This window comes from Scyliorhinus torazame, chromosome 16, assembly GCF_047496885.1.
Source record: "Scyliorhinus torazame isolate Kashiwa2021f chromosome 16, sScyTor2.1, whole genome shotgun sequence".
NCBI lineage: Eukaryota > Metazoa > Chordata > Chondrichthyes > Carcharhiniformes > Scyliorhinidae > Scyliorhinus > Scyliorhinus torazame.
In genome coordinates, this window is record NC_092722.1 from 45,275,797 (window position 1) to 45,302,480 (window position 26,684).

Genomic DNA, 26,684 nt, shown 5'->3' on the forward strand with positions numbered 1-26,684 from the left:
CAAGTTGAATCTTTTACCAGCAGCCTTGAGTTTAATGTAAAGTAATGTATACCCCATCACAGTCCCAAGAGTTCAAAGTTCTCTCTCTCTGTATATATACATGTAATTATATAGTGTCCTCGTTATCTGAAGGTCGCTAACCATGGCTATGCCACAATATCATTACGGGGCAAGGTGAGAATCAAGAATTACCGCAGCTGCTACAGGGAACCATCGCTGTTGGCATAATTCTGCACCACACTTCAGCCATCTAACCAACCAAGTTAATCAACTTTTTGCTGTTAAGTTTCCTAAATGCGAACCATGCACACTTTCCTTTATTTGATTCCCAATATCTACATATGTTGTTTGTTTACTACTGTATATTAATGTATCTATTACATTGCTATCTCTGCTGATCTAGTTAGCCTGTTCAAACCCACGATTCTCCAACAAATCAGATTATAGTGTTACTCCAATACACTGTACATTCCGAAGTATCTCCTTTGATCTCCACAGATCCCAAGTCCTTGCAGCCATCTCTATCTTGGCATTGTGTTGTGGGCTGGGTTAATTTACTTGGGATATTTTAAACTAGTTCTTACTTAAGTAATTCTAAAAGGGATGGCTCTGATGGGCAATAATTGCTGGTTTTGCCAGTGACACCTACATCCTATGAATGAATACATTAATATCAATTTAACTCTGAATGCAATCTTTCTTTTATTTAGAACTGATCTTGATTTCCTGGCCTGTCCTTGATGAATTTACACCAGCTCGGTAAGTCTATGAAGTACAGGTACAGTACCTTAAATCTGGCTACCTGAAAACCCGAGATGTCCAAAAAAACTGGGCGTTTTGAGTTTTGCACACTGGCTTTTGTCAGCTTGAAAAATGCTTGCCAAAGTGGATATCCACAAAGAAAACAATAAATCAATTTGAGTAACAGGACATTTTTTGAAAGGGTGCCACTGGTCAGGAACAGCATAGATTTAGCCCCACTCTGGAATGGTTCTAATGTAAAGCTCAAGGAGCTTATTGTTGATGACTTGTTTTTATCCTATTTTGCAACACACCCTCAAAATGTAATAGCCCGGACACAAGCTGCTAACTGAAGATCGATATTGTACGGGAACTAGATGTAAGCCTGAGATATTGAACTCTGTGACTGAACGTATTGCATGATAACTAAACGGGTTAGTTTGAACCCAGGTTGCCAGGTTGGACGTCCAAAATCCTAGAAAATCCAAAGTCGGGCATGGTCTTGGTTCCGAAGGTGCCGGATTTGCGGGATTGAACCTATATGTCCTCCTATTACTGGGCAAGGCAGCATTGTGGTGATCCGACCAGATTAGTAATCCAGAAGTTTGGACTGATAATTGGAAACATGAAGTCAAATTCACATGATACCCGGAGAACTTAAAATCAGGTAATTTTTTAAATCTGGAATAACAAAAACTAGTAATGGTGACCATTAAACTGATGGATTGTCATTAAAAACCCAACCGGCGGGCAGCACGGTGGCACAAGTGGTTAGCCGTGGTCCCAGGTTTGATCCCGGCTCTGGGTCACTGTGCGTGTGGAGTTTGCACATTCTCCCCGTGTTTGCGTGGGTTTTGACCCCACAGCCCAAAAGATGTGCAGTGTAGGTGGATTGGCCATATCTTTTTATAAAAACAGTAAAAAATATATACAAGGCCAAATGGTACAAACACTAATTTTGTGTTGGAGAAACAGGGTACCCTCCCCTCAGTACCAATGTATGGGCAGGGGGGGGGGGGGTGGCGGTGCTGGATACTCTGATTATTAAAACAGTTCACAACACATTTCTACAAAAAACAAATGGTACAAACACTGATCTTTGCGCTGGAGAGACCAGATACCCCCCCCTCTGTACCAATAGAAGGGAAGGGAAGGTGGGTGGTGGGGAGGGAGGGAGTTGGGGGTGTTTGTGGAGGGGAGGGCCCAATAGGACACTGCCTGAACTATCTACAGAGGCAGAAAAACAAAAGAACCTTCAATTATGATGTGCCAGAATACGGGAGTGCCATGCTAAATTGCCCTTAATTGGAAAAAAAATGAATTGGATACTCGAAATTTAAAAAAATAGAAAATCCCAACCGGTTTACTAATGTCCTTTTGAATAGGCAATCTGCTGTCCTTACCTAGCTGGTTTGGAAACTATAGGATTTTTGTAATTCCGAGTTAAACAACTGGATTGCCATAAAAGTCCGACTAGTTTACTAATGTCTTTGTGAAGGCAACCTGATTCGGATCGGTCTATCAGTGTCTCTAGATTCACAGCAATGTGGTTGACTCTTAACTGCCCTCTGAATTGACCCTAAACACGTCCCAGTTATATCCAAATTGCTCATTGGACTTCAGTTCAAAGAAGTGACCCACCACCACCTTTTAAAGGCAATAATTGCTGGTTTTGTCAGTGACACCTGCATTGTGTGATTGATAAAATTTGTATCAATTGAATTCTGAATGTAATCCCTATTTATTTAGAACTGATCCAGTGTTATTTTCTCACACAATCAATGTTTGGTTTAAGTTATGCAGTCAAAATGACCATGTGCAACTGTCCCGACATTGCTTTCACGGCTCTGTGCATGTTTGCCCTTGGGTTATTGTCACCGCTCTGTGAATGCCCTGTGAGTACAACAACTTGCATTTATAGAGTACTTCGACTGTCGGGAAACCTTCGATAATTGCCAGAGTTGAAGAAGGACCCATTAAGACATGTGAATAAAGAAGTGACTAAAATTTTTGTCACATTTATGGAGGGTCTTAAAGGAGAAGAGGTGGAGAGACAGACAGTTTTGTTCCAGAGCTTAGAGCCTGAATAGTTGACAGCACAACTATTAATGGCAGGGGAAAATCTGGGGACGCAGGAGTCTAGAGTTGGAGGAATGTGACGTGATTGGAGGGTTAAAGGGCTGCAGGAGGTTAGAGAAATAGGGAACAGTGAGGCCGACGAGGGATTTGAATATGGGAATGGGAACTTTAAAATTGAATCATTGATGGATTGGGAGCCACTGTTGGGTGATGAATGGACAGGACTTGGTGTGAGTTAGAATAGGGGCAGCAGATTTCTGGATAAGCTCAAGTTTATGGGGAATGAAAGGCGAGGATTTCAGCAGCAGGTAGGCTGTGGCAGAATAGGAGACAGGCGATGTTGCAGAGGTCAGATTTTTGTGAGAGTGATGCCTTTTTGTGACATTTCCAATACCGTAACTGCTGTGTGTGAATGCCCTTAGATTATTGTCATTGTTATGTGTATGATTGCCCTAGGATTTCAGTTACAAATTTGTATGTGATTGTTTTTGAGATTACCATAGCTGTCCTGATTTCACCACTATTTGTGGCACCACTGGGACTACTGTCTGCCCTGTATGTGTGTTATTCCCAATACCATTTTCTCTATTTGTACATCTCAGTTGCATTAATCCTATGCATTTTATTTGCCAATACATGAATGATTATAGATATAAATAAATACTGAGAAATGTGAAATAAACACATGACAGATGGATCAGGATTTGAAATAGAAAGACGGAGGTGGAAATGTCATGTTCAGTTGGGGCAGGGATGGGTAAACCAGCTCGTAGAAGATTGGCCACCTGTTATACACCCTACCAATATTCCTTAGATCAGTTTCAATAGCAATGAAAGCTGTACAAAAAGTGCCAATCCACTTTGATCTATTCTACAACCGCATGGAAATTGAGTATTCTGTTCAGGTTTTTTATCTTATTTCTTGAATTACTGATATTCGACATGTTTATATCACTATATTCTAGTTTTAGGGGCTGTGCCATTATCAGTTGCCTTAATTATTTTTCTTCTCTCCCAGTCTCCTGAATTTATTGGCTCTTTGGTTCTGGAAGTCCTTTGGTATTTCCATATTGGTCATTATTGATGTGTGAGCTCTAACAATCGGCAGCCCGTTTAAGCCATACAGGGCATCAAAGCCCAACCTTGCCCTTGCCCTAATGATCACAGTCCACAATGAGGGTTGCTGGAAGTGAGCAGTGAAACCTGGTTAGTTGTTTCATCCTTGAGTGCTGACCATGATCTGGGATCGAATGTAGGTCATCCACATTTGTAAGGCTTGACTATTCACTGGATAAACTCACTGAGCCATCAGGGTGGCTGTCTAACTGGTGTTCTCCTAGATTATGATCAGTGTGTAACCCATCCCAGTATTAATGTAATTAATTATATCATGCATTGGACTTATCAGCGATTTCAGAATCCATTGAACCACAGTGGAAGCAAGTCATCCTTCATCCGAAGGAACTGGCTAAGAGCAGTGCTATTTCTAATCCATACCTGTGTATTATACATCTCTGGATTACAACCTACATAGGAACGGAGATCATGGCTAATCTGTGGTTTAACTCCATATACCTGCCAACAATCTGTACCTGACCCTTGCTATTCCAGATTCAAGTTTTGCCTTCTGATTGCTTTCACTGACATTCACTTTGTGGTTCTGGATTATTAAAACAATACATCCTCTTTGGGTTTAATTATTGATTATCTACACCTGTCCATGATATGTTTCCAGTTTACCACAGAACATTGTTTTGTATTCTACAAAAATCCAAGCGGCAGGGTGGCACAGTGGTTAGCACTGCTGCCTCACAGCGCCAGAGAGCCAGGTTCAATTCTGGCCCTGAGTGACTGTCTGTGTGGAGTTTGCACATTCTCCCTGCGTCTGTGTGGGTTTCCTCCGAGTGCTCTGGTTTCCTCCCACAGTCTAAAAATGAGCAGGTTAGGTGGTGATATGGGATCATGGGGGGAGTGGGCCTGGGTGTTCTGTCAGAGGGTTGGTGCATACTTGATGGGCTGAATGACCTTTTTCAACACTGTAAGGATTCTATTTCAAATGAAGGGTAAAAGCCAGAGGTGAAATATACCCCCTTCCCCCATAGGGTGAAAAGAGTAAGGGAGAAGACAAGTTACCACCTGATTCTTAGCCTGGGTTTTAGACCAAGTAGCTTAGGGCCAACGAAGGGAGATAAAATGTTCTACCATTTTGAAGCCTTGGGAAAGTGTGGGTTAGAGTGGGAGATCATGTAATGAATCATGGCTTCAACACAGTGAAGAGGACAATATATTTGTAGCTTAGGAGCTGCAAGAGGAAAATAGTGTTGATAAATTAGAAAGAGGCAAGAGACCTATCATCATAGGTCAGCCTTTATTAACTTTCCAAGAATTAGTTCTTCATTCCGGGAACAGAGTATCCAGAACCTGCCACCCTTTATTGACATTCCAATTATTAATTCTTCTTTCTAGGTACAGAGAATCCTGATCCTCCCAGTATTCTATCTGGAGATTGTTGTCACAAATGTGTTTGTGCATCTGTCCTCTCAGTCTTTGTATCAATGTATTTAATTTATGTGTATTCATTGTTCCTTTCTCAATATATTGAGCGTTGGGTTATTATTCCTGACCGATGTATATTAAATCCCAAGATTGCAATGATAGATGTATGCCTTCTGTAGGAATGACTCGTTCTGATAAATGCAAGTTATTTTCTCTCTTATCTTTGACTTTGTGTGCCTTTGGTTTGTGATAACTCCGAACATATTCCTGGAGTATATGACAATGTCAGCATTTCTAGGAGAATAATCTGTATCGTGGAGGACAGCAAGTCCCCTTTTCATAAACCAATTCTCTAACCTCAATTGTTTCTTGAACCCAAAAAAAATCACCAACGTCTGCAATTTCACTTAGCCTCCTCTCTCACCGTTTTAACTGCGCATTGCCCACCCCCGATGCATCTCCTGCGGGTCTGTTATCTCTGATCTGTGTACCTTGTGCGCAATAACCCGGGATTATTGGCCTACGCTCTCCTGTGTGTACCTTGAGTGACCACTTTGCCGAAGACGGGCAGCGTGTCGACCGTGGAGCAGTTCCAGCGGCGGTTCCTGAACTGGTGTTGACACTCCTCGATAGCCAGCTCCGCTCCCCTCCGCACCGAGTCCATCACCTCGACGTTGCGCTTGCAGATCTGGATCTGTCGGTTTATCAAACCCTTCAATCTCTCGCACGTCTCCTCGTCCTGGATGCTGGCGATCGAAGACAGCTTGGCCAAATACCTGTTAAAACACCCAGAAAGGCAGCGGGTTAGCAGGAGCAAAGGGGGGCGGGGTGGCTGGTGGAAGGATCCATCAGTGTAAAAACTAAAAGGCTGTATTAAAATGACTGGGGGGGGGGGGGGGGGTCATCACAGTGTAACAAAGCAGGTCCACCACATTTCAAAACACTGGTGGTGGGTTTTTACCAGCATGAAATAATAAGCGATCGATCTCAGTCCATAACAGAAAATCTACTGCAATAACAACCCGAGATATCATAGCTTCAGAAGCCGAGAGACATTCCCTGGGCCAGTGCCAAACAGTGTCTTAACTATCTGTTTTGTCTGGAAGCTTATTTAATGTTTAACGTTTTATGCTCAAATGTTTGTAATCACAAGAGGTGAAACACACGACGGAGGTTCCAAACAGAAGAAATAAAAAAGACACGCGGAACGAACGCTGTTTGTCAATTCCAACTTGCCCAATTTGATCCTTAATTCAGTTTTTCAACAACAACAAAAAACCCGAGTTAAAGAGCCTGAGGGGGCTTTAGATAAACTCATGACAACTGTTAAACAAGGAGGACCGGAGAATGAGGGCTCATTAAACAGATCGAGCCCAGATTTGCACGGTCAGTTTAGACACTGCAAACGCTGCTCTTTTCTTTACCATCTTTGCATTGAAGTTTGCAATATTTTATTAATTTAATTGTCTTATTTTAAGCGGCTTGTTTTTTTAAAATTTTGACAAGAGGAACATTTTTACCTCGGAGATGAGCAGGTTTTAAAAGCAAAAATAATCACCTTCAGTGTATTTAAAAGAGGTGTACACAACATTGTGAGTGTGTTTGAGGGAGGGGTGTGGGAACAATTCTGCTTTAAATTTTGGGGGGAGCAGAATTATGACTGAAGATGGTCAGAAAGTGGATTGTGTGAATCGTGTAGGCCACACATTTTGTGATTCATCGTTATGTCTCGTCTAGTCCGAAAACACGAAATGCTACTTGTCTGAGGGCTGATGTATATCAATCCCAAAATTTGACTTGCTCCGAATCCAGAATTTGGAAAACAATTTCTCAAATTAATCTTCAGATGAGTTATTGTTTTTGCCCGATTTTTTTTTTAAGGGAGAAACTATTTATCAAACAAGTTGTACAATCATCTGAGCCTCGCTGTGTGTTGTGCAGTTTATCTGCATAACGGGGAACTAGCGACTAAATTTCACATCGGAAAGAGGACCTGCGCTTTAGTATGGGCACCCGCCACTTGCCTCGCGGTTAATGAGCTCTCTCTCTGGCCATATACCAGCGTGAAGTCTGCCAGGTCAGTCAATATCGCTCTGGCCGTGGTAACAATGCAGACTCCGGCGAACCAGAACACTCCGGGTATCACAGCTTTCTCAAATTCTGAATGTTATTGGAAATGAACGCACTTCGTCATCCGATGAGTTCGAAGTTGCAACAACAACAAAATCACTTTCTGTAATTAAAGGGTTATAAGGGGCAACTGATTTGTCTTTTCCCGCCTACAGTGTGGTGCACCTTTATTTAACTTTATTATCCCCTCTGGAATAACTTGCTCAGTTTGGAGGCTGCCCTGCCCACCCTCTCTGTTCGGTTAGGGTCGCCCACAGCAAGTACAATCAGACTGGCGAGGTTTGCAGCACTGTGACAGTGTACGAGACTGTTGTTGTGCAAAGCTGACCTTCAGCCCCCCCCCCCCCCTCCTCCGATGTGCCTAGTATCGTTTGGAAAACAAATACTTTCTTTAATCAGACATGGGAAATGCACAGGTCCTCCTCTCTCACACTCCTATCTCTGTTCCTGGCGGATTTCGGACGAAACTTCTGTTTTTTCCAAAACAAGAGGACGGGACGATTGCATTTAATTCCGCCCGTTCTATAAATCACACGAAATGTTAATTGTGCACAAGCAGCATCGCGCTCCCGTTTAATTACTTTGTGTTTTTTTAGAGAAAATCGCCACATGCTAGCCATTTAAATGCGCGGTTATTATGGATGTAGGGGGCTTTAAAGAAAAACAATTCTACAATTCTAAAACAAAGCATTTCCCTCTGTTGGATATAAGTCTGATAATTAACTTTTATTTTAGTTGATTTGGGTCTATATTGAAGAGCCATAGGCTGGTGCAGAGGGAGGCTATATTCCAGGTACCATCCAGCTATTATCCCCCCTCCAATTATATCAACATTTTCAACACGAACGACATATTTGACTCGGTTCTTTCTTTCCCCCACCAAAAAATAAAATCCTTCAAATAAAGCAGCGGGGGGGGGGGGGAGGGGTGATCCCACAATTTAAATAACACGCCTGTCATTTTGCTGGCACCTTCCCTCACAGTATGAATGAAAAAATGAGTATTAATTGAAAGCACATATCTGCTGAAGTCTAGAACACGTCTGTACAAGTCTATTTTTTTTCTTCTTCTCCCCCCCCTCTCTCCGATCACCCCACCTAACCAATCAACAAAAATAATGAATTGAAATAAATAAATAATCATTGACATTCCCCCGGCCGAGGATTGTTGGCAGACAGAAATGTGTGGAAAAGTTTGGAATTAAACAAAAAACCCACGTTCAAATGTTATAAATATAAATGTAACTCCGCTGTATTATCAATGAATTTTATATTGGGGCTCAGTTTAAATTGCCCAATATGTTTAATGTTTTAATCGGGTGGCACTCCCCCCCCCCCCCCATCCCCGGGACATCTTTCAGAGTCTGAATGACAACATTGAGGGGAGTCGAGGGGGTTTAAAACAATTTAAATCACCCCAAAAAAACACTTACTGTAAGGGCAAAAAAGAGGGTATTTTTGTTTTGGAAAGAGAACGAAACTCGGATCCCCCCTCCAATCCCCCTCACACATTCTACCTGTTGCACCAGCTCACCCTCAGCTGCGAGAATCAGAACATTTTTTCTTTTGCAGATAATTTACAAATGCAAGAAATCACAATCGTCAACACTTACAGCCAGTTACTAGCATTGGTCGCGAACAGAGCCAAGACCAGGACGAGAAGCGAACGCAGGACGGAGACCGGAGTCATCGCGAAGTTCAGGAAACCTAAGATCCAGGCAAAAAAATATTTGATCCCTTAATTGCAGATGATTTTTTTTTGTTTGAAAAGAGGAAGTGTTTCAGAATCTCACCCTCGTTAAAAAAAATCGCATAAAGTGCAACAAGTCTTTTGTAGTTTTCCAGGTTGTTTGTTACAGGTTTGGGAAAAAAAATCTTCGCCCAAAGAAAGATCCACTCAATTTCTTTTTTCTCCAAAACAAAGTTATAATCGAGGATGTCGCCAACATATATAAATACACCCGGACGGACAGATCGTCTTTTTTTTTTTAAGTGCTGTTTTGAGTGTGGTTGTAAAGTGATTGCTGGTGGAAATAGCACAAGCCTTCTGCGGTCGAGGGATGTATGATGTGAGAGGTTTTTTTTTTTGGGGGGGGGGGGGCGGTGGTTGGAGCTCCAGCCGGGTCCGGGGCGAGCTCTGGTTGGGTTGTAGAGAGAGGCAAAGGGAGAAGAAGGAGGAGGGATGAGCGTTTGCCGAGTCTGCGGTGCGGCGCCCAAGGCTTGTCTCCGTGGGATGTGGCGCCCAGGCTGTGTTGAGCAGGAGAATGCGAGGTGGCGAGTCGAACCCCACTCGGATCCCCGATCGGGCGCTGAGCCCCTCCACCCCCTCCCGGGGTGGGAGAGAGAGAGAGAGAGGAGGGGGGAGGTTCTCGGCAGCTCAGGGTTGGACCGGCCACCGTGTCAATCAGCCCCACGGGCTGCTTCCATTCGCCGCTGGTTGCAGAGGCGCTGGTGACTCGCAGATCCACTGACAGCAGCAGCATCTGACAGCGAATTTGCACGGGAGGAAGCGCTGGGCAGAGAAGGCACTCAAACAGCCGGTAGAGGGAGAGACGCGAAGGAGAATTGACAATTTCTCACCTCCCCCTTTTACACAGAGCCTTTCTCATTTCAAGACTGCTTTCAAACTGAGCCCCCCTCCAAAAAAAACGTAAGTCTCACCAAAACGAAATGTCCTTTCCCCTCACAAATCACCCACCCCACTCGCACTTTCTCTGTGGCAGGTGATGGTTCGTGTCGTTTTACAGTCACACTGGCACCAACACCATGGGCACATCAACCCCTTTATTGGGATGAGATAGTTTCACAGGGCATCAAAGCCTGTTCTCAACCAACATTCACCCTCTCCCGACCTACCAAAGAGCGACGGGGGCAGCAGCACCAGTGGCTCCTTTTCCTGTTTCCCAGGCTCCCGGACGCGGAATCATAGAATCCCGACAGTGCAGAAGGAGGCCATTCGGTCCATCGAGTCTGTACCGACACTCTGAAAGAGCACCCTGCCAGGCCCACTCCCCTTACCCTATCCTGTAACCCCACCTCACCTGCACAGCTTTAGGACTGTGGGAGGAAACTCACGCAGACACGGGGAGAAAGTGCAGACTCCACACACGTAGTCACCCAAGGCAGGGATCGAACCCAGGTCCCTGGCTCTGTGAGGCAGCAGTGCTAAACCTCTGTGTAACCGTGCCGCCACCGAGGTCATTTGTAGCACTTTGTATGTCTCCCTGGCCGAGGTCACTTCCCACAGGGCAGCCTGTAAGCCGGAAACCCACTCAACTCCTCAAACTGGAACGACTGAGGTATAGTAATTAAAAAAAATATAACAAAATGCTGGATAAACTCAGCAGGTCTGGCAGCGTGTGTGGAGGGAAAAAACAGTTAACGTTTCGAGTTGGAATGAAATGAAAAATCGCTTATTGTCACAAGTAGGCTTCAAATGAAGTTACTGTGAAAAGCCCCTAGTCGCCACATTCCGGCGCCTGTTCGGGGAGGCTGTTAGGGGAATCAAACCGTTGCTGCTGGCCTGCCTCGGTCTGCTTTCAAAGCCAGCGATTTAGCCCCAGTGGAATGACCCTTCCGCAGACAGTTCTGAGTTTTTGCAGCATTTATGTTTTTATGTCAGATTTCCAGCATGGGCAGTATTTTGCTCCCATTAAGGTATTTCACTTCAGCTGGCATGAGCAGCAGATGATCATTCTTAGCCTCTTTATTGAGTCTCCCCCCCCCCCCCCTTAAAAGACCATGGCATGAGCAGCATTGTGAGGGGGAATGCCCTCCCGTGTCCCATGTGTAACAAAATCATTTTTTATAAACAGGTTTATGATTTAATTACGCATGGCACAAAGAATAAACATTCTCCCAAGGTTAATACTGATGGCCACAATGAGAGTGAGGATGAGGATAGAAATCATATGACATGTTGATAGATCAGAATATCTCCAGTTAAAAAATTGAAGTTTCCGGATAGAATCTGGTCACAAAACAACACTCAAAACGCTAATGTACTCACTAAGTTCAGCTCAACTGAGGGTCAGTTTGGGGTGTTCACCAGGGTGACCGACTGTATTTCAAGGGATTGCCCCTTATTTTAACAGATTGCCCCGTGTCTCTTATGGGATTGCTTTATCCCATAATTCTAGGGCCAGCCCATGGGAGTCTGTGAGTCTCCATGGTGAGTTTGAGTGCTTTGACCGGGTCTACAAATGAGCGAGTCTGCCTTGAGAGATGATAAGGTTGTGACTCAACAAGACAGGTTGAAAGTTTTAGTTGATTTTAAACACCCCACCGCCACTGCCACTCCCCCCCCCCCCATGCTATTATGGCATCAAGGTTATCAAATACACCCCCCCTCCCTCCCTCCCACTGGTCACTGGCCTGCCTGCTTGTTCCACGGTTGAAGCGTCCATTCCTCCATTTTATAAAATTTGGTCACCCCTGTGTTCCCAGGGCCTCATCTCCTGACACACAAAAAAAATTGGTCTCATCTCCTGACACATAAAGATCAATCCTGTAGGTGTACAAAAGTAATTGATCCCCAATACTTTGGAAGGGTAGTTCATGGGGGGGGGGGGGGGGGGGGGGGGAGAGAGACAAAGGGCTATTTCAGCCTGCAATACAATTTACTTTTCACTCTGTTTATAAGTACCATGGTGACAAATAAATTGATGCCATGTCATCACAACCACTGTGCCAGATCCATTCGCATTTTTAACATATCAGCTATTAAAGGAATTCAGCTAAGGCACTGTAGTTTTTAAACTTCTGTCCATCGCACCCATAATTCAGCATACATTACCATTGAATTAGTCTCAAAGGTACCATAAGTGTTGTTGCCATGAGGAATGGAAGTGTCACACTGATTCAGCAGCAGATGCTATTCTGAAATTTCATTGAAGGAACATTGGTTTTGTGAAATAGAGGGAGTTTACTGTAAATCTAACACAGGCGATACCTGGTTCTTGAAAGTTAATATTTGGCAAAACTGGGCAAATATTCCATTCTTTCTCTTTAATACCACACATTGCTCTTTTGTTAAAAGATAAATTATCTGTTGCCCTAGCTATTGCTGGATTTGAGCTCTGCTTGCAACACCCCTGAAAACGAATGATCAAACTCCTTTATGAGACAGTTCCTGTTTGGCCGGACTTGTAGAAGGGATTTCGCTTTTTTTTGTGATCATCTGAAGGTTTCATGATGAAAACACTTTATAGGATGCAGTATTACTGTCCTGTCAATTGATCATTTGGCAATACGGAGCTGATGCTATCGGATTATATTGGACTGGATTCAAACACTGAAGCCTGAGAAAAATCGGAGGAATGCGAGTTCAAGCATCGCATTATTCCACCGAACGGGTTTGCACCTTGTTGAAAACTGGCGATAGTTATTGTTTTCATTGAAATAAAAAATGGGCCCAGGTTCAAATCCAACCCAAACTGATGAGCTGAACGTTTCATTTTTCTGTTGGTTGCAAAGATGCTAGGCGAAATTAGTTGAGCGGGCTTAATTCAAATCCCAGTGGGCCCATCAATCCAGTGTGCCCTCCCTTAGGGTCGGTCCTAATTCAAATCTCACACAGAAACTTCTTAATCCAGTTACTAGGGAAGAATAGCAGAGGAGGTTTCATGTTGCTTTCCTCGTGGTGTTTCGATTCTGAGTACCTTCGCCTTGAGTGACTTGCCAACAAGACATTTTACTGTTGGGAGTGGGACAGCTGGACCCATCAGAGCCATTTTCCTCCTCCCTGTTTTCCTGGGCTGTCTGGAATGGGGGTTATACCAACGCTTCTTTCTCAGAATACTACTGTTCGTTCCTCACAGTGGCAATGGCTCCCATTTGGTACCCATTTGCAAAACACACTACCAAAAGTGATACGGTGCCTAGTTTGGGAAAGGGGAAATGTCCCGCTCGTGCTGGAGCAAGCACTCCTCCGGTGTTTGGACTGAAAAACATTGTTGGGCCAGATTGATGAGATTCTTATTTTGCATCTCACCAAGCCAACATCTTTAATAGAGTAACATGTCGCAAGGAGCATGATGAATTTGACACCTAAGCACATACTGCGCTATTTCGAAAGCAATAGCAGAAAGTGATGGAAATACTCAGCAGGTCCGGCAGCATCTGTGGGGAGAGAAACAGAACTGTATTGCAGTTCGATGGCTTTTTTTCTTCGAACTGGAAAAATATAGAGACGTAGCAGTTTTTGATCAAGTACAGAGGCAGGGGAAGTTAGGGGAAGGGGAGGAAAGAACAAATTGGGTGGAAAGCAGTAACGATTAAAAGACAAAAGGGGTGATGGTGCAAAGCAAACCCGGGTGGTCATAGAGCAAGTATAGGAAGAACGTGCTATAACTGATCCTGCTATTTGTGACCCGGGAGTGCCTGAAATTAGAATGTGTTCTATTCTCAGCAATCATATTCCTCACCTTTGTGGAATGAAACATCTCATAAAATTTAATTTTATAGTGAGATGAATCTCTAACACGAGTCTTGAATCATTAGGACCAGGCGACTAGGTGGCATTAAACACAGTAGATGTCAGGAGCAATTGGGAGTAGTGTGGGAGAAATATATGATCCAGTAAAAAATGGTGTAATATTCACAAAACATACACCAAACGAAGAAAGGACACAAGAATGGATTAAACAGAAAGGATCTTAGGTTGGTTTAATATGGGAGGGATTTTGAGATAGTGGGGTGCAATGTACTGGGGTGAAATATCTCCTGCTGATGTAAGTTTGGCTACTTTAACATTGATTTAAGCCTGTTTATTTTCAATGGGTTAAGAACCGCATTAAAATAGTACAGACAGGAATTTCGCACAAATGCATTAATCATTATGCTAAAAATACATAGCATGCAGGAAATTAAACTTACCATCATCTTTTTGATGTTCGTCTAACGGCATTGCTGACATTGATCTGCTTTTGGGCAGCATTTTGCAATCAGGAGGACATGGCTATTTCGGATTGGATTTTCTCGCTATTTTTTGTCATAGCAGAATTGAACGCTGTGCTTTTGTCAATAGTATTTTTGATCATTTTATCTCCGTTTAGATCACTTGGTGAGAACACTCAGACGATTTGTCCAAAGTAAATTCTGAAAGGTTACTCCTCGGCTCATAGTCTATATCTTTCGGACGCGCGTTTTACCTGTTCTGCATTTCCAGCGTTTTCTATCTAAGATTTACAGATGTACCTTTAACCCTTTGTAAGCTGAGTTTGCCATTTGTTGCTTGCTAACTCTTCCCTGCATCATCTTTACTCGTCAATCATCCAAATAGCTTACACACGGAATAAAATAAAGTGAAAATGGGAAATATCAATGCTATAATGTCAAGGAATAACAGCACAGGTATTGTCTCGGCTGTTATTGTACAAAGATTAGTTAAACAATCCCTTTGTTTGCTATGTTAACTATGATGTTAACCTACCATGTAACAAGCTATTTTCTATCTACCATTCTAATGGAGACATTAATCTAGCAAAAGTAAATTAACCTCTCCATTAAAATAGTGGACTGATAATACGATACAGCATAGTTTGCAAACTAATACAGTGGGGTTGTCCTTTGCTTTGTATGATGTCTTCGGGCTCAACATAAAGTTTGAGCAGAAGCCCGATTTAAAAAAAATTCTGGGCACTTGTACAAATGATAACGCTACATATTTCATGGCTAACTTTACCCTTGTTCTTACCTCCCAGACTCAAGGTAGGAGTAAAGATGAGTGATGACCTTTTGGTCGGCTGTAAGACATTTCTTCGGAGTAACCAATCAGCTCTTCACTAGAAACCACTTTCCAAGTTTCATTTGTCTTAATCTTTTGTGCTGTCCTTTCCCACTCCCCAATCTGAGGAAGTGCAGGGCTCCTGTTATCACTTTATGAAGAACTGACTCGGCACCCACATTAATCAAATCTACAGACACTGGAAAGCAACTGATTTACTAGTGAACACTGGGCCACATGCCAAACACAGAGTGGCAAAGAGAGGGGAAAATGTACACAGTTAAATTAACAATAAAGCAGCTCCATTTAGCAAATCTTTATTGAACTCTCCTCCGAACATCTCAGCAATGTTCTAGTGGGAAGGTATCATGTTTAACTTTACAGAAGTCAATCGCAGGATATTTGCCTCATAATTAATTGTACTGATCGAAAGGGCTTGAGAAAATATTACAGTGAAATCTTACTAAATACAATAACACACATCATCAAATTAAATTGCATTTGGCAGTCGAGATTACGGTCACTGAGTCATGAAGTCGGAGCAAATTTCCATATTCATGTTGGTTGATTTCAGGCAGGACATTACATAGAACATACAGTACAGAATGAGGTCATTCGGCCCATCGAGTCTGCACCGACCCATTTAAGCCCTCACTTCCACCCTATCCCCGTAACCCAATAACCGCTCCTAACCTTTTTGGACACGGAGGGCGATTTAGCATGGCCAATCCACCCAATTTGTACGTCTTTGGACATTGCAAGGGGAAGATCTGCCTTAATTGCGTCCAGTGCTCCTTGTTAGGTTTGTGAAAACAGACCTAGATTTATGTTGCTGGCAGCTATCCAGTAATGCCAACTGGAGTGTACATATATGTTGGATAGGTTAGGAACAAACTTTGTTGCGATGCCTCTCACGCTGATCACCAACAGACGGTGCATTCAACCACTTCTTCTTCCCAGGCAGTTCCTCAGGATCGAGGATGACTGCTTCGATGGGGTCTGGGGCTGCTTTCAGGGGGAATCGGGGATATTTGAAACATCAGCTCGTGTATTGTTTGTGTCCGCTGCCCAGCTCGTGTAGTTTCATTGGGACCAAGCACATCATTATGACACTGCCGTCACTCATTGTCTCAGCTTGCCCATGGAGAATGCTTCTTCACTAATACACTGAAGGTCATGTGACACTCCTGAAATCACATGTAGCAAGGAGGTGAGCTGGATGGGACAAAAACCGTCCCAGCCTCTTACCCGGTTACCAGTGAGCAGATATAGCCAAACCAGCCGAGAAAGTGAGGATAGATTATTTTTATTGTGGAGGGAAGGCACGTAATGCAGGGAGGTTCAAAATAAATCTCGTCGAAGACTTTAGGGTGGGGTTGAAAAGCCCATTTTCAAGAGGAAGAGGGGAGGGAAAGGGGTGTTTCGTTGTAGGTTTTGGGTTAGAATAAAGCAAAGTTGGCTTTCAGCACGATAGAGATAGAGGAGCAATAGCATGTTGGCTGGAATAGTCAGAGCTTGGCAAGGGAAAATATGCAAAGATCAGAGGGACAATAACCTAAGATCATTGAGAAAGTTAAGAGACCAGAAAGGTAGTGATGAAGACCACTAGAAGGAATATATGATGGATGTATTCCCATGGATTCATTTTGTAGCACACTGGTCAGCACTGTTGCTTCTCAGCGCCAGGGTCCCAGGTTTGATCCCTGCTTGGGTCACTGTCTGTGTGGAGTCTGCACATTCTCCCCGTGTCTGCGTGGGTTTCCTCTGGTTGCTCTGGTTTCCTCCCACAAGTCCCAAAACATGGGCAGGATTCTCTCAGCCCAGGGCTGGGCCGGAGAATCCCCGTGACTGGGCCACGCCGCCCCGATGCCAGCATGCGATTTTCCGCGGAGTGGAGAATCGGCACCATTGGCGCTGGTGTGGTTGGCGCGGCGCCGGTCGTGGGCCGCTCTATGCGGCTGGTCTGCCGATTCTCGGCCCGGAATGGGCCGAGCGGCCGCAGTTAATACACTGAGTCCCGCCGGCACTGTCCACACCTGCTTGCAGCCGGCGGGAACTCTGCGTGCAAGGGTTGAGTGGCGGCCTGTGGGGGGGGGGGGCTCCAACCCCGGGGAGGGGGGGCCCCTCCGATGCGGCCTGGCCCGTGATTGGGGCCCACCGATTGGCGGGCTGGCCTCTTTGTCCCCCGGCCTCTTCTTATGCGCTGGCCCCTGTACTCTTGTGCCATGTTGCGCCGGGGCCGGTGCGTTGAAGGAGGCCTGCGCGCATGCGCGCGTTGGTGCCGGCACCACTGTGCATGCGCGGATCCCGCGGCGCACATTTTGCAGCAGGATCGGCAGATGGAGCGGCGTGAACCGCTCCAGCGCCGTGCTGGCCCCCTGTAGGGGCCAGAATTACTCCTGGCAGTGGCCTGTTCACGCTGTCGTAAAATGCGACGGCGTTTACGATGGCGTGGACACTGTGCCGCGGGATGGGAGAATCCCGCCCTATGTGTCTGTTAGGTGAATTGGAGATTCTGAATTCTCCATCTGTGTACAGGAACAGACGCTGGAATGTGGCGACTGGGGGATTTTAACTTAATTGCAGTGTTAATGTAAGCCTACTTGTGACAGTAATAAAGATTATTATTATTATTAATAAATAGAATTTGAGGTTTGACACTTTAAAAAATAATTGTTACCTACTAGTTCTTCCTCCTTTTCCCAGACCTCATCACAAGTTGCTCCAATGTCTGCTGTTGAATGTTGCATAAGGATGGCCTGTTGAGTTTTGTTCCTCAGATTCCTCTCCCTGTCTTTATGGCGGCTACTCATCACTTCCGTCGCAAAATGAATTGCAGCGCACACAACCCAAAGGAGTGTAACATCCAACTTGCAGTCCATCTACTCTATGGTGCAACTAGCTGACTCTCTGATGCGCACTGCCACAATTTAAAACAAAGGTTGTCAAATTAAAACAAGAAACATAAGCAAAATTTTTTTCACAAGTGGGTGCTAGAAATATGGAACACATTATCAGCAGAGATGGTGGAATGGTAAATCATGGCAGGTTTAGCAGATGGCCTCCTATTAGTAAAGAAAATTCAAGGTTCGATTAGTAACCTGGGCCAGTGTTCTCCATCTGGGGGACCATGGGCTGGATTCTCCGTCCCGCGACGCCGACAAGCGGATTGTGATTGGGCAGAGAATCGAGCGTCCGGCCGAAATCAAGGTTCATGTCAGAAGTCAAACCGACCACTATGCGCCGGCACCTCGCTGGCGGCAGGTTCAGGGTTCATGCCCATGTACTTATGGGAGGATGCTAATGGATGCAAATGGTTCACTTACATCATTAAGGGGCAGCACGGCAGCACAAGTGGATAGCACTGTGGCTTCACAGCACCAGGGTCCCAGGTTCGATTCCCTGCTGGGTCACTGTCTGTGCGGAGTCTGCACGTTCTCGCCATGTCTGCGTGGGTTTCCTCCGGGCGCTCCAGTTTCCTCTCACAAAGATGTGCAGGTTAAGTGGATTGGCCATGATAAATTGTCCTTAGTGACCAAAAAGGTTAGGAGGGGTTATTGGGTTACGGGGATAGGGTGGAAGTGAGGGCTTAAGTGGGTCACTGCAGACTCGATGGGCTGAATGGCCTCCTTCTGCACTGTATGTTTTATGTTCTATTAGTGAGCTGGGCACCAGAGTCTCTGGTGTTGCGTGATTCTCTGGTCCTCTGGGCCTGGAATTACATGGACGGGAGTCACTGCTGGTATTTACCAGCATGGCCCTGATGTGGTGAAACTCGCCGTGGGCCAAGGGGGTAACCTCTTAAGGGAATTGCCCTCAAAGTCCACTCGGGGGCAATCCCCATCCCACAATGCATGCCCTGCCCACCCTGCCCCTACCAGGCCCCCTCACCACCTCCCAGAGACTCCCTAAAATTGGCGACACCCCCAGAGGCCCCCTAGATGGGGACACTCCTGTCAGAGACTCCCTAAAATGGGAGATACCCCAGAGACCCACTAGATAGGGACCCCTAAAGCAGTGACCTGTTTTTCAACCTCTTCCAACCTTTAGCTGGAAGTTCTTCATTAATTCCTCTTAGTGGACTGTGATTGACAGCTTTCATAAAACATAGCTGTGAGCCTTGCTTCATTCATCTCCCTTCATGGATGAGTAACTCTGGTGCTATTACCACAATGTTTACAAACCCCTAGATAGAGAGGCCCCACAGAGACCCCCTAATTAGTGAGACCCCAATAAAGACCCCCAAGTTGGGGAGATCCTCCAGAGACTTCCTAGATAGGGAGAACCCCCAGAAACCCCCTGAATAGACCCCCAAAGAGACACCTGAATACAGAGACTCCCACAGAGACCCCCTGAACAGAGGGATACCCACAAAGACACCTTAACCAAAGGAACACCCCCATTGATCCTCCAGAAAGGAGACCCCTGTCTGGAAGCTAGAGAGTAGACTAGACAGGGGCAGTGAAAAAGATTACTGTTGTATCACTCACCTGGGCGTGCATCTGCTGGCTCAGACAGGGGAAGCACAACATTCCCATTTCTGGAAAGAGGAAGAAGTGACCTGTGCTTAAACCCTTTCGATCCTTTAGTTAGAAGTAATTCATTAATTTCTCTTAGTGGGCTGTGATTCACAGCTTTCATAAAACACAGCTCATCTCCCTTCATGGATGAGTAGCTCTGAAGTGCTATAACCACAATGTTTTCAAACATCAACCACTTTAAAGAGAGTTAAATGCATTCCAACCCCCCCTTCACGCATGAGTGATTTTGAAGTGCTCAGCTGGAAATTGACAGGGCAAATTCATAACAGGGAACAAAGAAATGGCTGAGGAATTAAATTCATGTTTTGCTTCTGTCGTCACAAAGGAAGACATTAATAATGTACTGGAAGTTCGGAGAAACACAAGTTTTAGTGAGGAGCTGAAAGAAATTAGTATTAGTCAAGAAATGGTTTTGGGGAAATTAGTGGGTTTCAAGGTGGACCAATTTCCAGGGCCTGATAATCTTCATCCTAGAATACTTAAGGAAGTGACCCTAGAAATAGTAGATCCATTGGTGATCATTTTCCAAAATTCTTTGGACTCTGAATGTTTCCTACAAATTGGAGAGTGGCAAATGTAACCCCGCTATTCAAAATGGGAGGTAGAGAGAAAACATAGAACTATAGACCAGCGAGCCTAACGTCGGTAGTAGGGAAGTTGCTGGAGTCCATTATCAAGGATTTCATAGCACAGCATTTGGAAAACAGTGGTATAATCAAACAAAGTCAGCATGGATTTAAGAAAGGAAAATCATGCTTGACAAATCTATTAGAATTCTTTGAAGATGCAACTAGTGGCTTGACCAGGGAGAACTGGTGGATGTGGTTTATTTAGACTTTCAGAAAGCATTCAACAAGGTCTCACCGATTAATATGTAAAGTTAAAGCACATGGAATTATGGGCAATGTCTTGAGATGGACAGAAAGCTGGTTAGCAGACAGGAAGCAAAAAGTTGGAATAAATGGGTCTTTTCTCTGATTGGCAGGCAGTGACTAATGAGGTACTGCAGGGATCTGTTTTAGGACCCCAACTGTTCACTTTATATATTAATGATCTGATTGAGGGAACTAAATGTATTATCTCCAAATTTGCAGATGATAAAAAATTGGGTGGGAGGGTGAGCTGTGAGGAGGATGCAGAGATGCTTCAGAGGGATTTGGACAGGCTGAGTGAGTGGGCAAATACATGGCAGATGCAGTATAATGTGGATAAATGTGAGGTTATCCACATTGGTAGAAAAATAGGAAGGCAGATTATTATTTGAATGGGTGTAAATTGAGAGAGGCGGATACTCAGCGAGACTTTGGTGTCCTCGTGCATCATTCGCTGAAAGTAAGCGTGCAGGTACAGCAGCAGTAAAGAAGGTAAATGGTATGTTGGCCTTCATAGTGAGAGGATTTGAGTATAGGAATAGAGATGTTTTACTGCAATTGTATAGGGCATTGATGAGGCTGTTTCTGGAGTTTTGTGTGCAGTTTTAGTGTCCTTATCTGAGAAAGGATGCTCTTGCTATGGAGGGAGTGTAGCGAAGGTTTACTAGACTGATTCCCAGGATGGCAGGACTGTCATGAGGAGAGACTAAGTTGGTTAGGATTATATTCTTTGGAGTTTAGAAGAGTGAGAGGGGATCTCATACAAACTTATAAAATTCCACCAAGATTAGACAGGGCAGATTCAGAACTATTGTTACTGATGATGGGGGGAGTCCAAAGCGAGAGGCCGTAGTTTTATGATTAGGTGTAAATCTTTTAGGACTGAGGTGAGGAGAAATGTCTTCACCCAGAGAGTGTTGAATCTGTGGAATTCACTGTCACAGAAAGTAGTTGAGGCCAAAACATGTAATTTCAAGAAGGAATTAGATATAGCCCATGGGGTTAAAGGGATCAAGGGATATGGGGGAAGGCGGGATCAGGGTATTGAACTTGATGATCAGCCATAATCATAATGAATGGTGGAGCAGGCTCGAAGGGCCGAATGGCCTCCTCCTGCTCCGATTTTCTATGTTTCTATGTTAACTCTCGTAACTCCGCCACATTGGTACTCCACTACCGCTGGCATGCAGTGGAGAATCTAACCCCTAATGTGAGGCTTTGGAATAGAAGACGAGGTAGACCAGTGGTTTTCTCTCACTCAGCACTTGGATAGATTTCATTTCAATGCATTAAAACATTACATCAGTAATTTGAAGTCATGGTGAATTATCTAAAATGTTTGGGAGAAGAAGTATTCATTTGACAAATGTACAATGTAAATTGGTAGATTCAATACTGGTTATAAAGCTGACCCTCAGTGTTCATACCCATTTGCTGAACTCTACAATACTTCAAAAAATATCCTAGCTCACGTTTATCCTTGGTGCAGGAAGCTTCATTCCACATTTCAGTGGCTCACCTTAAACTCTGGCGACAAGACAGAACAGCTTGCTGAATTCATGTTCGAGCTTGATGAATTTTCATTTGAACCAACATAACTCAGAGTGTCTGCACTAGCTAAATTTACATGTATATATAAACTTTGACAAATGACTTCAAACAGGATGTCCAAAGAAATATGAGAAATTAACGCAGGTAAGTCATTTTAAAACTTTGTCGAGGCTTCCTGGTTGGGATTTGCTTCATGTTAATTGCCTGCTTTTGGGTGGATTCTGTGTGTGTGTGTGTGTGTGGGGGGGGGGGGGGGGCGGGTGCCTGCAGAGTTAACTGTGTTTGGGTGTTGTAATGTCGAATCTTTTCCCTTAAATAATGCTTTGAAGTTCTGTTTTGTAGGTTGAGAGGAGATTTAATCGAGGTGTTCAATATCATGAGGGATCTGGAAGAGTAGACAGGGAGAAACTGCTCACGTTGGAGGAAGGATCATGAACCAGAGGGACCCGGAATTATGATGATTGGCAAAAGGACCAACAGGAAAATGAATAAATCCTTTTTTCTGCAACGAGTGGGTGAGATATAGAATGCACTGCATGACAGTGTAGTTGAGGCACATTAAATCGAGGTCTTCAATCGAGAATTGGATAATTATTTGAAGAGAAACATTTTTTTTAGGATTATGGGGAAAAGGTCGGGGAGTGGGGCTCGGTGAGTTGCTCTCGCAGGGAGCTGGCACAGAAATAATGGGCTGAATAGCCTCCTTCTGTATGGCAGGCATCTATGATTCTGTTCAGTAAGTATTCTTTGGACTGCAATATGAATGGTGGTTGCCTACAGATCAGACTTAAATGTAGCTTCAATGTCCCAAGTTATTATTTTCTTCCCTCATTTATTTGGTTTACTTTCTGAAGGGGAGACGGGCACAGAAGAGGCAGTTGGCATTGTGAAGCAGCTGTAGACTTGCAAAAGTGTTTAGGTACTGTTTCGCCATCTCCACCTTTGCAAATTGTTTCAGTGGCTGGTTTAGCACAGGGCTAAATCGCTGGCTTTTAAAACAGATCAAGGCAGGCCAGCAGCACGTTTCAATTCCCGTACCAGCCTCTCTGAACAGGCGCCGGAATGTGGTGACTAGGGGCTTTTCACAGTAACTTCATTTGAAGCCTACTTGTGACAATAAGCGGTTTTCATTTTTTTTTTTCATTTCAGTGTTGCTTTAGCCACTGTGGTCTTTACTTTTTTCAACTTACTCCATTCACTACATGAAGTAATGTTCCTCCCCAAAGATTCTCAATTATATGAAGTGGTATAACAGAAGGTTCATAAAGAACTGTACAGGGAACAAGACTTATTGGGCACCATGGGCAGAGTCTAGCACCCAAAGGCCTCTGTGCATGCAGACCAAAGTGACCGAATTTCAACCTCCCCTTTGCTTGTAGAGACTGCACTTCTATTGTGTGGCAATACCAAAGTTATGCCACTTGCCTGGTCCAGACCTGCAGACTACCAGAGGCATAGCAATGCCAATGTCCATCAAAGTGACTAGGACACTGAAACTTTGCACCCTTGGCTGCTTTCAGCTTGAACCGGGGCATTTGTAACATCAACCTACTGACAATCCACCGCAAGCAACTAAGTAACTAAGCAAGCTGGCCGGCTTATAGTTTCCTTTGGGCCTAACATGTCAATGTGCTTGTGCTGTTAACATTTAGCAATGCCAATAGCTGTAAGGTGCAATTAAATGTACCCACATTGTCACACTTGTTCTTTTTGAAAATGCAAACCGCCTTGTCAACAGGAAAGGATTTCACTTAATCATCCTGAAACTGGTGTGCAATCAAAATTAACTCACTCTGCAACTTAACACTCACTAAGGTTAGCTACCATAAATCATCATTTGATGACAGTATAATGACCAACGCTTTTCATAGTTCCCAGGTCGGGTGGACGATTGGGGATGAGAGGTCGTCTTTTGGCAGTAATGGATGCCTTAGTTTATATCTATGGACTCCTGCTTAGCTGTGAAGCTCATCGTAACTTAAGGATTGTAATTAAACAATCATAAACCTTCTAAAGGCATACTTCATGTGCCTTAAAGATTGCTCCAGTACAACCCCGTCAAGGTGTTTCACACTGTGCGCTTTGCAGCATCCTGCACAATTTTGCCAATCACACAGGACACCCTGGTTAATGTCCTTGAAGTGGTAGAGGGAAGTGAACAAAGCCAGCAGGGTGACCAGGCAGACAAGACCCTACTGGAGGAAAAATCTCCTTGTCATCTGCGAGACATCCATGGATAGCTGATGACAAAACTTCCAATTGTGCCTTCTGAGAAATCTCTTCTGCCACTGCCCCGCCACCACCTGCAAATTCGTACGTAAGCATTTCGCTCACCTGAACAGCCATCAATGCCCCAACTTTGGATCTTCCTGCAGCTCAGTATCTTCACTTGCTACCAATCAACCTGTGCATTCCATCGGTGGAATTATTGCATGCTTCACATGATGTCCGCTATTATCCAACTGCCTCTCCTCCATGCTTGAAATTATGGGATTATGTTAATCTAACCTGCCTGATAGACTTCGATCAAGCACCCGATTTATACTCTGCCTTATCTCGCACTCAATTGAAATGGAAAGTAACATCACTCAGAGTGTGAAACAGGCGTACGATCTAATTCTGTGAAACAGAATCGATTAAACTTTTGCACTATGAAGCACTTCAAACCTTGCCTCCTGTAGCCATCTGGGATGGCCACTTCCAGAATACAAAATGGATGTTTGCAAAGATTTCAGGGAACTATGGACAATGCTAAGAAAGCAGGCAGGCACAGAGCCTGTACGTGTATTGGGACCGCAGCTCCCAGACGAGACTGAAACTGTAGGTCCATTAGCATATTGATGGCCCATCTCCGGGAGCAAAGGGAGAAACTCAAGTAACCGATCTGGCTCCAGACCTCACGGTGCCAGTTCCCCAAACCGAAAGCACAAACAAAGTCAGGCCAACGGCCACCTAGGACACGCACAGTCATCAGTGCACCCACCCCTTTATTGGTCAAGATCAATACGAGTGATTAAGATATGGCCCAATTTATTGGGGCCAAGTACAAGGCCCGCCCAAAAGCGCGCGAAGCCCCCTTCGGGTATAAGAAAAAGGCCCCAAGAGAGAATCGCTCTCTTGGAATCGGCTCTCAAAGCGGCGAGACCCTTCCACCAGCTACACCAGAAGCAAGTAAGTCCAAAGTCAACGCTCGCTACCAGACAGACGACCTTAGCAGTTCCCCTTCGCCACTTCGACCCAGCAGCCTCATATCCGAACAACGGCCATTGTTCCTCTGACTGAGTGGGCACCCGAAGCCAAGTATAGGCTATAGCAGTAGTGATAGTTTAGTCTGTAGTATTTCGTGCATGAGTAGATATTGCTGTGTATGTAAATAAATAGTATTGACTTTGAACTAACTAACTGGTGTACCGGCTCTTTGATCAGTATTTGAGTTTGAACCTTGTGGCCGTATCGAAAGATACCTGGCGGCTCTAAAGCAAACGTAATTAGAATTAAGGAAGGCGACCATATTGACCGCCATATTTAGAGCCAAATAAACAGAGCAACACTCCGAACTGAGTCAGGAAGATGTGATGATTCAAAGACGGCACACCCACCATTAGAAGTGCCACCCAGACACATTTTCAATGGCAAGCCTGGCACAGGCCAACATTCAGCATCCCTATGTTAGGCACAATGTCTTCCTCAGTTGCTTACCAACAATCGGAAGTGACATCAGACTCTGTTCTCATTTTAACCAGTTTATGGCTAACCAGTATACCCTTGTTCGTTTAACAGATATTATAACTGTCATGTGAGAGTACCTTTAAGAAATGGGTGTTTATCAAAGAGCTGTAATGGGTGTACCTTTAAGAAATGGGTGTCTGTCAAATAGCTTCAGTGATGTCTGAGTGTGGGTGGAGCTGGGCTGTCTGTCTGCATTTACATTCGCTTTGAACAAAGGCTGGTGTGTGTCTGTGAGTTTTAGTTTTGTTTTGAGAGTGAAGAGCTGCAGTGAAAGCCAGCAGATGTGCATGGATATCTCTACAAGTACAAGAGTGTTCATTTGGGTGATTCCAAAGTGATAACTGCTCTCAGTAGAGAATTTAAACCTGATCTCTGTCTTAAAGAGGGTATTTGTCTGATGGATGTTGCTAGGAAAGATTAAGGGTTACTTATAGAGTGCTGTATTCTTTTTTTAAATTTAGAGTACCCAATTCATTTTTTCCAATTAAGGGGCAATTTAGCGTGGCCAATCCACCTAGCCTGCACATATTTGGGTTGTGAGGGCAAAACCCACACAGACATGGGGAGAATGTGCAAACTCCACACGGACAGTGACCTAGAGCCGGAAGCGAACCTGGGACCTCGGCGCGGAGTATTTTAGTTGATGGTTGCTAAGATGTTTACTGTGTGTGTTTAAAAATGTTAATGGGATTCATAGAATAAACATTGTGTTTTTGTTAAAAATACTTTTAGCTCTCTGTTGCCCCACATCTGTAAAGTGGGCCTTTGTGCTCCCCATAACCAAAATCTATTCAAAGTTAGGGGTCAGGTGAACTCCATG

At 44.3% G+C, this 26,684-nt stretch overlaps 1 protein-coding gene across 2 annotated transcripts in view; it reads right to left on the reverse strand.

Annotated features, from left to right (window-relative positions):
- The window catches only part of wnt4 (wingless-type MMTV integration site family, member 4), a 37,210-nt gene extending 26,620 nt beyond the window's left edge, over positions 1 to 10,590 (reverse strand). The window contains exons 1-3 of one of the 2 annotated variants that reach the window (XM_072478433.1): positions 10,487 to 10,590; positions 9,059 to 9,152; positions 5,857 to 6,092 (exon numbers count right to left, since the gene is read on the reverse strand). In XM_072478433.1, the coding sequence (XP_072334534.1) occupies positions 5,857 to 6,092; positions 9,059 to 9,135 (313 nt within the window). In that variant the 5' untranslated portion in view covers positions 9,136 to 9,152; positions 10,487 to 10,590. Of the gene's footprint in view, positions 1 to 5,856; positions 6,093 to 9,058; positions 9,153 to 9,238; positions 9,383 to 10,486 lie in introns of those variants that run through there. The other variant, XM_072478432.1, reaches the window with a different exon arrangement.
- Between the last annotated feature and the right edge of the window lie 16,094 nt (positions 10,591 to 26,684).